The 13348-nt window shown below is 41.2% G+C and overlaps 1 protein-coding gene across 3 annotated transcripts in view; it reads right to left on the bottom strand.

The window, feature by feature from the left end:
* TIAM2 (TIAM Rac1 associated GEF 2) overlaps positions 1 to 12939 on the bottom strand; it is a gene marked incomplete at its 5' end in the record, with an annotated part of 88273 nt that extends 75334 nt beyond the window's left edge. For all 3 annotated transcript variants that reach the window (XM_084283886.1, XM_084283887.1, XM_084283888.1), the window contains 3 exons: positions 288 to 460; positions 5451 to 5886; positions 11743 to 12939. In XM_084283886.1, the coding sequence (XP_084140012.1) occupies positions 288 to 460; positions 5451 to 5886; positions 11743 to 12939 (1806 nt within the window). The remainder of the gene's footprint in view (positions 1 to 287; positions 461 to 5450; positions 5887 to 11742) is intronic.
* Between the last annotated feature and the right edge of the window lie 409 nt (positions 12940 to 13348).

Raw genomic sequence — 13348 nt, 5'->3', positions numbered from 1 at the left:
AACTAGGGATCAGAAGTGTCTTGCTTATTTGTGATCTCTGTTCTCTCTGTTTCTGAATAGTAATTGTCTGAGCCAACTGGTGTAATACCATATACCTTAAGTCATATCATACACTTAAATCAATATTATAGTAGTGTACTCTAATAGTGTAACTATATTATTCATTTTAAGTCACAGGTACAGACGTGATGTGTGCATGTGTGTGCATATACATAGTCACACACATGCACGTGCATACTCACAGACACATCCTAAAATGGAAACAATCACAGTATGCATGCTGTTACCTGAAACAGGTAGACATCTCCAAAAGAATTGCTGAGACAGAACACGTTTTCTTTCTTGGGGTGCTCTGGAACAGACTGTACTATACTGTCTTCTGCAAACAGGGCGTATCGAGGCAAACTGCTCTGCTCCATCGAATTCCTTCCATAGGTCTCATAGAACAGCAGAGTACAACCTTTGTAGTTCAGAGGGACAAAAAACGTAAAGAGAAAATAAGTTGGATGTCCCATTCAAGTTCTCTTACATTAATATTTCTGTGAATTAAAATTCCCAATGACAGGGAATGTTAGTTACCCTCTTTTGAGCTAGAAAAATAAGGAGGATCTTCTAAACTGGGAAACAGGAGAAGTTAATGTTGAATTTGCCAATGAAAAGTTAGAACAGAAATCTAATAGAGATGTAACTAAAATGCAGGACTGAAGAAAAAAAAAAAAAAAAAAAAAAAAACACCAGGATAGCTCAGTAAACTCAGGCTATTAAAATATTTTAGCATGTAGAAAAATTCCTGCTTAGTTAAATCAGCTTTTGTGTTCTGTTATTATTTAAGGGAACCAACTCTCAACAGTTGTTAAAGGAATCTTTGTAGAAACATTTGTCTTCCAAAAACATGCTAAGTGAATAAACTTCTCAAATTTAAACTGGGCTTCCTTCGCAAACTGGGGATTTAGACTATGAACATTACCTGGATAATTTAAAACAGTTTAAAAGGGTTGAGTTTGATCATGTTCAGTCTCATAGATGGTATAATATGTAAGATATGAGACTTGCGTCCACAAAGTAAATTTCATCCTTGACGACAACAATCAGAGATGCAACAAGAGAAACAACTTCTGGAGGACAGCAGAGCAGCCTTGAACCCAGTTCCCAAAAGTACGATGACATTGCTTTTGGCAATGAAGCTCACTTAACAGGGGCCTGTCTCTCCTACATCCCTTGTCAGCCATTCATTCCTGCCTCATGTTGCAACCTACTGTCCTCTGAGATGTGTTGGTTTACCTGCTGATGGAAGTCATAGTCTGAAGTGTATACTAAAATCATCTATTTAAAAATTATCTTGTATTTCTGAAGAATTTCATAGCCTATTTATGCATCTAGAAAAAAGATGTAAATACACCTCACTTCCATACCTGGGAAACAGCAGCTGAAAAATAGATTTTATTTATGATTCGATTTGATTTCTTTATTTTTAAGTAATAAAAACAATTTGATTTTATATATTTATTTTAATTCATAAGATTGATTAATTACTGTGACTGGATGTTTAACCTGGAAGAAGTAAGAGCAGATGTTATAAATACAAAACAAAACTGAGGATAACCTAAGCAGTTAGGAAAAATCTGAGGTTGGTGGTAGACTCCAGCAACTATATTCTTCTCCAAAAGATATGCTTGAATTCATTCAGGAATTAATTTAGGGAAGACCTACGGCCACATTACACAGTGAGTCAGAGTAAATGATTGCAATGGTCCCCTAGGGACCAGAAATCCATGAATACATTACTGTTGTAACCCCTATACATATTCAGTAGAAGACTTGAAACTCAGCCAATACAAGGATTGAGTTTGCTAGGGCTACACCATTGTTATTTCTCTGGTCTGCTTTTTCTTGTTGTTGTTTTTCCTTCAAATTGAAGAGGCAGCACAACACAAGCCAACACCAAAACTTAAACAAATATACCTAGGCAGTGTGTATGCATGGAATGTTGTAAAACCTGCAAAATATAAATGTTCCTTTTCTACACACATTTAAAATTGTTAGGTAAAAGCAGACATCAGCCTTTATTCTAATTCTCTAACATTTACACATAACACTGCATTAAAAGTCTCAAACACATCACTCAAATTCATGAAATTTTGAGGTGAAGATTACTCAAAAGTTAGATTTGAAATCAGAACCAAAATCAGGAGTTTTTTTTGGACTCTTCTGTCTGATTAAGGGGAACAATGGGCTGGCTAGAGTTTGTGGAGCACATTTGCTGTGAAAAGTTATGTGCTTGAGTCCACTCTTCCTCTTGTGGCCCAGATCTACAGCATATGAAAAGAGAAAGTCAGTCAGATGGATCTCTTCACATTCTCCATCACCAGTGTATGTAAAGCAGTTATACGAAAAAAAGGAAATATTTATTAGAGGTTACTAACCGAGTCAGTTGACAACGGAAAAATTTTCAAGGGAAGGCATCAAATAAACCCAATTGCCTGTGCGTTATTTAAGTGCAGCTTTTCCTATTGCTGTCTAGAGTGTCTGGCAGAATATTTAGAAGAGTAGATCCTATAGAGTTGGTCCTACCCTTTCCCCTTACCCATCCTCACTTGCTCTCCTTTATGATACAGAGACAGTTGGAGATCTCTGCAGTAGGAAAAGAAGGATATGGTTTGTTACACTGCATATCATATGTAGGAATTCTGTAGTCATTTCAACATAATAGTGCAAACAAAACCAGTAAACCAAGCCTTCTGCACTCTTCAGCAACAACACTGTACAACCACTTCCACTTCTGCATTTCAGGAAAAAGCAAATAAAATTCTATTTAAAACTTCAGTATTTCCCTTCCGTGTTATCAGAAAGGTAACTAAAGTTATGTTGATTTTTATCCTGATAGTTTACATGTACAAAACCAAACAAATGAGTACATAATAGATGAAGAGCATGAACATGTGTTTAGGTGTATGGCACCCCAGATATATCTTTGGGTCAAGCCAAGTGATCGCTAGCAGTAAGTAGTTTCATGAACTCTGACAGAGTTCTAAGATTGATTATAGCCCAAGTATTTTGATCAAAATGTGAAATGAGGGGGGAATTGGAAAGCAATTTCCTTCATTAAAATAAATTAATTGGACAAGACAGATGGGAAAGAGAGTTCCTCATGTTAAAGGGTTACTAATCAAGCTCGGGTCCTGATCGCCCTGAAAGTGGAGCAAAGGCCTCAGGACATGTATACTTTTAAGTCTGGCAGGTAACCAGATGGTTATAAGCCTTCTGCATATTTATAATTAAACACATCTCACCAGAGTGCAAAGAAACATGCTGTTCTCCATTTGCATATGTGGCTATTTTAAGTCATATTTTAAAATATCTTGGCTATTTAAATTTCCAGAACAAATTAAATACAAACTTATTCAAAATCCTGTATAAGGAAGAACTAAAGCAAGTGCCTTGATCTTGATACAGCATATTACAAAAACAGAACTACGCCTTGATATCCAGACAGGCGAGTTTATTTTGGCATCAGAACTCTCTACAGGACAATAAAGGTATGAGATCAAGGAAATTAGGAATGTATATTTAAAACAGCAAACAAAGCGGAGGAGATCCTGTACCACTAATACCATATCACTCGTATGACACAGAAAGCATTATATTTAATACTTCTTATAATGTTAGAAGTTAATAAACCTTTTACAAATAATTTTATTATTTTCTTTCTATGGCTGGGTAGATTCAGCTAACAAGAAGGGATGTGACTTGTTCAAGGTCACCAGTAAGTCAATTTCAAATCAGAGAACTGAAAACAAAGCACCAGACCTCCTTCTCAGAGCACCATAGCTTCATTATCCCCAAAATGTATGGACTACTAGTATATAACATATCTTACAGTTTAGGCATTTGGCAGGATTGTTAAGAAACTACTTGAATTTTAGAGGAGGTAGATCAAACTCACATTCACACTCCATAACACAAACACATACAATAAAAGGGTGGCATTCAGATATTGTTTTTCCTTTTGTATATACTGCTTGTAAGCATGAATCATGCTATCTGATGATCTGGATAAGTGATTTAAACTGTTAAGACTGCCTACATTTTGATCCTTTGATAACAGGTCTCTGAATTATTAGGCAGAATTGCTACATTCTTGCAAGTTTGCTTCTTTTAAATCAGCACTATCAAGGGTAACATTCTCAGCAGTTGCTGTTTGCTGTTCATTTTTCTTCAGGTCTACACCCATGCAGAATTTTGAAAAGGGCAACCTGTGGGAAAGTTGTTATTTTCTCTCCTCCAGTCCCAGATATGCTAGGAAATTATTAAGTTTGATCATTTCCTTACTCATTAACTTAGCATTATATTTACTGAAAGGCAAATCCTTTGGATGCAGTTCAAAAAAAAAGGGCGGGGGGAGAAAAAAAAAAAAAAAAAAAAAAAGCTTATGAACTCAGCCGTTAAATTCCTCTTCCTCCCCACAATAGATGTTATTTTCCTTCTCACACTTCCTGACACCTATCCACTTCTTGTGGCACACCTACCTGCTCTATTACTCTGAGCCATCAACGTGTGCTGTTGGCGTAGGGCTAAACACAGTAATCACACAGCAGCCCACTGGCAGCAGCCTCTGTTAAGTGGATTGCCTTCCCACAGGGCTGTTTCATGACAGGGGAAGGTGGGGGAGATGGGAAAGCAGGCATGCTGAAAGGCAAAATTTGCCTGGCAATATTGGGATCAGGTCATGTGAAAGACCATCCATGGCAAAAGGGAAAGTGGTGAGTGCTCGGAGTGGCCTCGGGAGCCAGCGCCCCACACTAAGCCCAGGGTGCTGCAGGCTTTCTCCTGATGCTACTGCTTCTGCCCTGAATGGGACCTCTGTAGGGCAATGCTTTTCTGTGCAAATGACTCAGCATGGAGGCACTGACCTCTTCATTATGTTGCCACCTGATGCTCTGGCAACAAACCGACTGTTTTTACAGTAACTTTTAATTTTAATTTTACAATTAAACTGTATAGCAGAGACAGGGAAACAGCGTGCCTGTTCCAGGGATTCAGGCACCAGGGGCTTTCTGATCCTTGAATTTTGACTTCCCTTGATATACTTCTACCTGCATGTAAGTTATATGTTATGTATTTTTATCTGTTTCAGTTCAGTTTGGTCTTTGACCTCCAAATATCCCAAAATATCCAAAGAACACCTAATTCTGTGTGAGTACAGAAACTGGGAAGTCAGATGAAACAATTCCCACTACGGTAGTAAATGCAAGGCTGCACATGCAATACAAAGCACATGAGCAGCACCTCTATTTAGCAGGCTGATTTGGCACACGCTCCACTTTAAGCGTGAGGGTAGACAGCATAAAGTTACTGGAACTGCTAATAGGACCCGTCATGCATGAAAAGCTGCGGAAACCCAATGGAAACAATTGCTGCTGCCAAGCCAGAGGAGCAACACAGCACTTTACCTTTGAGCGTTACCCAGTACTGCTTCCACTTTCGCCGTGTGACCAGCTCCAGCTTCTTCTCTTTCTGCAGGGTTACCAGTGGTTTGAAGAACAGCCACCCTGCCTTGCGCACCACTCCTTGCTCCTTCTCATACAACAAATCCAGCTGCTCCAACGAGCTGAGGGACTCGCTGCTGGAGTCCTCTGTTTCCGAGGAAGTCTCAGTGTTCTCCAGGTTTGTCCTGCTCATCTCCAGCTCCCGCATGAAGTTTTCATAAATGTTCTGCCTCAGGGCATCGCTGCTGACCGCATTGGTAGACTCACTTCTCTGGGACAGGACGTGGCTGGAGCCGGGTGACCACAGCAAAGCAGAGAGCTGTGATGGTGCCAGCGTGTCTGTGCTAAAGTTGTCCATTCTGCTGTCAAAGTATTCACTCCCATCTTTACATTTTGGCTCCTGTGCATAAAAGGAAATTGCCAGCAATCAGTCACCAGAACTCAAAGTAAAGACACACCTCGTTTGGAATTTAAATTTGTTGCGTGTTTAGCCACAGTCAATTCCTTCCTCAAAGGCTACCTTTTCACAATGACATCACAGCCTTTATTTACCTCAGCAGCCACTGCCACCACCTCTGCTCACTCAGCAAACCCCCATTAAAGCCTCACCACTAAGTCAACCAGCCTTGGCAACTCAGACCAGGTTGCATGGCAGCAAGAAGCCTCCAAATTCAGTGGTAACTACTGGGGCTGCTGCTTTCTGAAACCTGATGGGCTCCAGGCAACAGCAGACCTGCCGTCAAGGCTTTCCTTGTTTCTCCACATGAAACTGCCACTTACATGCCTGCCAAGCGGGAACAATGCCATTTCAAGTTGCTTTATTATTACAGGGCTTTCGATACTTTGCTGACACTGTTCATGTAAGGCAGCTACCTTTACCTTCAGCACAGCTTGGCTGATTTTACCTCTGCTTTCTCTCTGTTATACAAACTCTGCACAACCAACACAAAAAAGGTCAAAAGTTGAAAATATTTTAAGCCTGTTAGCATTGACCAACTGACAAAAATCTAATCTAACAGAAGATGCAATTAAAAAAAAAAAAAAAAAGACAGACAGGCTTGCTGACTGGCAGGAATCCAGTTTCCAGACTGCAGAGGTGTATGTTTTCTGACTTGCTGGAAACCCCACAAGAGCTTGACTGTCTCATCAGGCACCCATGGGCCTTTCCCCTAATTGCATTGTGCAATTTCATCCCTGCATCGAGAGGGCCGGCCAACTTAATTTGAAATACCCAGGCCTGGTGATACGTTGTGCATGACTTCAGCTGTACCTTGTGATATGACTGCTAATATATGCCCAGATCCTGCTGCCGCTTGTTGAAATGAGACCGAGTTGGCAGCTTGGGTCTTGCCTGGCTAAGGCCTTGCCCAGCAACGAGCTGTCCGCTCCCACCTCTCCCAGGCTCCAGAGATGGCCGAGGGGTTCATACCTGGAGTAAACCCCCTGGTGAGAGCCATACAGTACATCACAAGAGGCCACTTGTTGTCTTTCCTACTTGTGTGTTACTGATGCTATTTAAAAGCAAATGAGATCTAAGAGCATATAGCACAAAAAGTCCAGTGCCTTTTGCTGTAGAGAAAATTTAGGATTGTTGCTTGGAATGTATGAGGGAAGAGAAAACAAGAGATGACTACAAAGAATCAAAACAGCAAAGCTATTAACCTTCAGTAAAAATAGAGCTATTATACTTTCAGGCTGTCTCTATAGTAGCATTTATTTGCTCACAGATTTCTGCACACAGATAAAGTAAATAAACCTTGGTCTCCTGTGAGTTGCTCTCACCAGCAGCTTTGAAAGCAACTACTTTTTTATTTCTTTGCTTCCTACTCAATGCTCCTCCGAACTGCAGAGCAAAAGCAGTGCCGTGTTTTGATGGTATAATGGCCTTCAGCACACAGCCAGGAGCTACAGCGAGCTCACGTGCAGGTGCAAGTGTCACAGGGCAAGCCACTTCTCAAGCAGCAGGACACTGCCGTTGGTGGCCTCCCAAATACCATGCTCAGTTGAAAACTATCACCCGTTATGGTACAGTTAGTTTCTCGTTATGGTGCAGTCTGGCTTCTCTGATCACCCTGCCTGGCCACAAGGATGGAATTGTCACAGTAAGGCAGCACCTCTCACAAACTTCATGGTGTAGTTTTCATCAACGCTCTTGGAGAGTAGCTCACTGAACGTCAGCAGTTTTGCTTTTTAGACAATGATGCCAAATGTGCCTACAGGAAAAAAACTAAAATTCAATGAATGGGAATGCATTTTCTAATATATACAGCTTGAAAAGATACAGACTTCCAGTCAGTGGGGCCTGTGAGAACAGATGAATAAATCTAAGGCATCAATGACAGTAAACAATTTTCCACAGGCAAGCTGAGAGACTGTTTGAAGAAAGGGGGAATCACATATGTAATGTGTTTATGCCCACAAAACGACTGTACAAGATGGATCACACAACTGCACTGGCCATGTGCAGTTCTGTGGGAAACGGGAAGCTTTCTCCACCCTCTTTTTAATTACTGTCACTGAACATGTGTGCCAAAATTCTGTATTTTAATTGTTTGACTATTCTCCAGAAACTGACAGAGTACTCCAGAAAGCATTAGCATACAGTTTATGGAACATATTCTATTTCTTTCAATCCCAAATCACTAATAAGAAAAGCAAAGAAAGAAGCAGATATAAGAAGGTGACCTCTGTGAAGGGCCATTACTGGAACAGCACACAGGATATAACCTGCCCACCAGCACATCCTATGTTTTCTCAGAAAGGATCTAAAATGAATGAAACTTTGGGATTATACACACTTCACCATGACAACATCACTCATATTAGTTTTAAAAGAGCAGCACTGGCACAGTCACAGTCACAGTCACGCAGTCTCTGCTGATCCTCAGGGAGGCTGACACTGTAGCAGTATCTGGTCACTGCTGAAACAACCTGACCCAAACTGCTGTTGGGGGCGTTCACCCTGCCGGGTGAGTTTCTGCTCATTTTCAGTCTGTTGTATCTAGCAATGATAGAAAACTACCAGTGTATCTGCTCAGCTGTGTTCAAGCAGATCTCTCAATGTCTGAGATATATCCTGGAATAATTGCAGATAATGCAAAAGATAAAGCGGCTAACTAAGACACCAATTAGACAAAGTGACGCATTTAATAATTAGTTGTAAGGAACAGGGCAGGAAATAATGCAGGCTGTTAAATTCATTAGGACCCAAGCTGAAAGTGGGAACTAATACCTGTTTTCAAACCAAATAAAGAAGTTACCTCAATTCAGTTTTCTTTTAAATTCTCTTTATACCACCAAATTTCAGTGCTCTGTATTATAAAAGCCTTTACATTTCAGAAACAATTCCTATAAAGAGGCTACTTACTTAATTCAAGAACCTATCTGCACAGTTGTTTCTGGTGGCAGGATTTTAATTTTGCACAGAATAAACCTGTTCTCTCCATGTTATATAGACAGACACACACACAGTTGCATATGGAGCTTACATGACCATCTTTAGCAGGGATGGTTGTGCAACAAGTCTGCCTAAGCTCTGTCCACATATCCATCCCACATGCCCCACTCACACCTTGATGCTGACATATACTGTGATAGAGCATCTCCTCAGTGCTGTTTCAGCCAAGATTAAATCTGTGAGGATGGGTCCTGCAGTAGACCACCAGTGACACAGAAAGGGAAGGCATTAGGATACCCTCCTGCAAAGAAAGCTGGGTGATGGCACAGAACAACTGCAAGCTTTTGGCGTGAGACCACTGTAAGAAAGGCAAACTCAGTTCCAGGATATATCAGATCAAGTCAAGCATAAGGATGCTTCCAGCTCACCAGACAGGGCACAGCCTAGGGCTCGTCCTGAATATCCCATATCCAAATCTAGTTATGAATGATTCAAAACAGGTGCAGGGAAAATGTGCCAGAATTAAAAGGAAACAGACTTCCTATCTTAAGACAGAGAACCACAGAGAGTCTGTATGACCCAGCAAAGGTGGTCCATAAGATACAATTTCTCCCTTTAAATAAATGATAACACATTAAATAATAAGGAAGGATTACTAATGGACAACACCAGCATCAGAATGGAGTGGCCAGTCTGCAAATTAGATGACGAATTCCAAGTATCTGAATAAGAGGGTTTGGAAATGCTTTTCAAGCTGGGAGACAAATGTACCAGATTTTAAGCTGCAATTTGTTCACAGATATGAAGGAGATTATAGTCCGCTGCTTTTCCGATGGCAGGGGACTGACCTCAACACCCCAGACTGGCCTTGAGCCCCTGTGAAGCAAGAGGCTTGGCCAGCTGGAGGGCCCAGCCACCTAGTGCTTAGGCCTGCTGATAGGGAAGTATTCCAGCTTTCACCTACACTCAGCCTAAGTGACTCAGCCAGTTATTAGTAATATAACGAGGAAGGGACACAGTGTTCAGAGCAAAGCACAGGGGCTGCAGTTTCCATGAAGAACTATTGACTGGGACTAACCAGCTGCCAGCAGAACCATGCATGGTACTTCTACACTTTTATGCCAAAGGAGCTGGTGAGTGTGTAATTGTCACCACACTACACCACAGCAGTCCCTAGAAAAGATCACAGGTTAATCACAGCATGTGATGCAGAAAGGAACTGACCAAACCTCATGGTGAAGGCAAAATCATAAATAATCTGCTGCCTGCTTTGTCTTACCTGTGGATACTTGTTTGATAAAAATCAGTGCCTATTTACTACACCTTTTTCTAAGAAATCATCATTTCTGGAGCTACGGCTGATTCCCTTCTATAAGAATCAAATTCCATTTTGATGCAATCTCACCAGCAGAATTTCCTCGCTGTGCCTGAAGTCAGCTCAGTGCGTAGTGAATTCAAGGCAGCTATGAATCCTGCACCACAAATACCATTCTGAAAATGTCATAGCTAAGTAATACATGGCAAAGGTCTGGGATGCAGAAATCATATGTAAAGCCTGGCTATAAAATCCAGAATAGCTACGGATGTCGAAATCAGTGAAGAATCCTGGCAGAAAGCGCTGAGGCCCACTTTATTGATTCCGGTTTTTCTGCCTTCTCTTTCACAGCTGAGTAAGAAGGTGAAAAGACAACATCTGATAAAATACATGAGCATCAACTCACAAAGAAGTGATTCAAATACATGGCTTTTATTTTCATCTTCCCGGTTCTGTAGCCCTTACCTAGGATTTATGCTGGCAAACCATATAGTGACCTCATTTATAAGCCACTGGAGTTTTACACTGCAGTGACAGATGCCTCAAAGCAGGCACAATACCTGTCCAAATTTCCAATATGGGAGATGGCGTTTGCTTTACATGCCACAGAAGGATTGTTATATAATCTACTGCTTAGCTGCTGTCTAAATTGCAGAAGTTGGTGTTCCTCTTAATCCCTCCAGCTCAGCTTGTGAACTCACACATAGAAGTCCAGGCATAGCCTGGCATTTAATGAGCTGACTTGGGGGCCTACAACTAGAGATGAGAATTTCATTCTTGACCACAGGCATCCTAAATTCCTATTAATGGGATTAGCCTTAAATTCTTCTAAAGAAACGTCTTTTCCCACCCTCTTGCACTCCTCCTATCTCCTCCATACCACCAACTCCTGGCGAGCCAGATGGCAACTCAAGCTCCTCCATCTGGTGAGCTAAGCTCACACACAGGAAGGAGGAGGGCACCCCATGTAATACCTTCATGGGAGGTAGAGGCAGACCCAGCAAGTCTGGCCAGCGGTCTACAATTGCTCGCCTTGCTAGGGGTGGACCAACAGTGAAACCAAAGCCAGTGGTGAATCACACAATACAAATAGAGTATTTGCAAAGATATTTATAACATGCTATGTCTTGAATTTATTTCTACTGCTCCTTTCATGGTCTTTAAATAATATATGCTGATTTATAGTATGTCTATATTATATTTTTCATATCTGAAACAAAGAGGGCTTAAAAACTCCAAGTCACTTCATAAATAATCTAATAATTTCAAAAGCTAATTCACTGAGACATTAAGCTCAAATTAACTAAGACAATGACCAAATACAAAGAGAGAATTTGCATACACAAATGTACATCTTTTTGTTCTTGTTGCTGATACTTCACACAATTTCTGGGTTGGAATATTTCACAGAATTCCACAAACTAACAAAGGAAATTATAGTTAACTATTCTGGTAGAAAGGAAACATAATGCAATCATTACATTTATAGGAGGAATCTACAAACCAACTTCAAGACACTTAGTCTTGGGTTTATTTGTTCATACCTGCAACTTCCTTTTCTTCCTTGAGAGACTTCCAGTCCAGTCACTAATGCGTCGCATACGGCTTTTTAACGTATCCTTCTTGGATGCCTCCTCAGTGAGAGGCTTGGACTTTCTGCATGGGAGCGTGTAGGAGGAGTAATGTGCGGGACTTCCCTGCTCTACCCTGGAGGGAACATCAATGTCTGAGGCAAACGACACACGATTGCTTAGACTGCCATGAGTGTCAATATACTCATCAGACAGCCTGATCCCAGGTGAAGGAGTGCTTTCCAAATTTGTATCCTTATAGAGATCTCGAAGTGAGGAAAGAGATGAACTTTGATTGAAGGTCTTCTTGTTGTCACTTGCTGGGAAACTGGCATGAATGCTTGTGTCCGGAGTGCTCCTGGTCAAATACGGACCATCCAACTCATTGATATCCCCGGCATTTCCCCAGAGAGAGTCGTACCATGAAGACTCAGAGCTTAGCGAACTTCCTTTGCTAGATCGAAGCCTTGAATCAGTAGGTGACAGACGATGGCTTGAAGAACAGTCTGCACTGGAGTTCCTCCTGACATCAAGCAGGTTATTTGACTTAGACTCCAAGGTAGGCGAATACCTCAGCAGCTGGACCGGTCCACTGGACTCCTCGGTCGGTACTTTGTTGTTGCTACTGTTGTGGAATTCAACCCTCAAGCAACCGTCCAGCTTCCCCAGTGTTTTAATGAGAACTTTTGGACTCCTCCTGTCCTCTGATGGGGAGGTTGATGCAAGGCTCTCGTTCTTTCCATAGCAATTTAAAATGTGCCCATTGCATTCTCGGGATGCAGCATGATTACTTCCGGCTTGAAGGCCAATATAGTGGAAACCGTTATCAGGCAGAAACACTGCATTATTTTCTTGGCAGTAGTCCCCTGAGGGATTTGTCCTGTGCTTGGCATGGACACTGCCTTTAGAGACCTTCACTGCAGTGTCACTGAGTCTGGCTGAATAAGGCTGACTGCTCTTGAAGTGCGAAAGGCAACTTCTGGCAAGAGACCTCGACTTGTAGTTTGAGCCACTGTTGGTATGTCCCCATCCATGCAAGGAGCAAGACTTCTCATCTTTAGCATGAATGCTCCGAATTTTTAGAGAGCAAGGCTTCTGCTTGGCACCAGCTGTGGCAGCAGCATGATTTTTTGATCCCTGAAGACTGTATTGGCTTTCTGAATTCCCCATTTTCCACTAAATTAAGAAGAGTTTCATTAGAATCTTTGAACAGAAGACAAAGTGAAAAGTAGCAGACCATTATTATTCTCTACACAGGAAAGTGCATTTTTTAAAAACGATATGAAGCAATTGTTTGAAAAAAAGACCATTAAATAGCCATTTACAACATCAAATTCATAATTGAATTTATTTTAGGGGCAGGCTAGGAAAGCCTATTCTCTGTATGGTTCATTACCCCTCTGTTATAAATCTGGAATCTAACTCCATTGAAATCATGTCAACACCTTTCTCCACCCACACCCTTGGCAACATCCTTTTCTTATAACTTACAAAACCTCTGGCTCCCTAGAACAATGGCATAATGAAAGGGAGACAGCAAGATAATCATTACTTAGATGTAAAGTGAACTGTACTTTCA

This window comes from Netta rufina (assembly GCF_964035555.1).
Source record: "Netta rufina genome assembly, chromosome: 3".
Classification (NCBI taxonomy): domain Eukaryota; kingdom Metazoa; phylum Chordata; class Aves; order Anseriformes; family Anatidae; genus Netta; species Netta rufina.
This window is presented reverse-complemented; position numbering and strand designations above follow the sequence as displayed.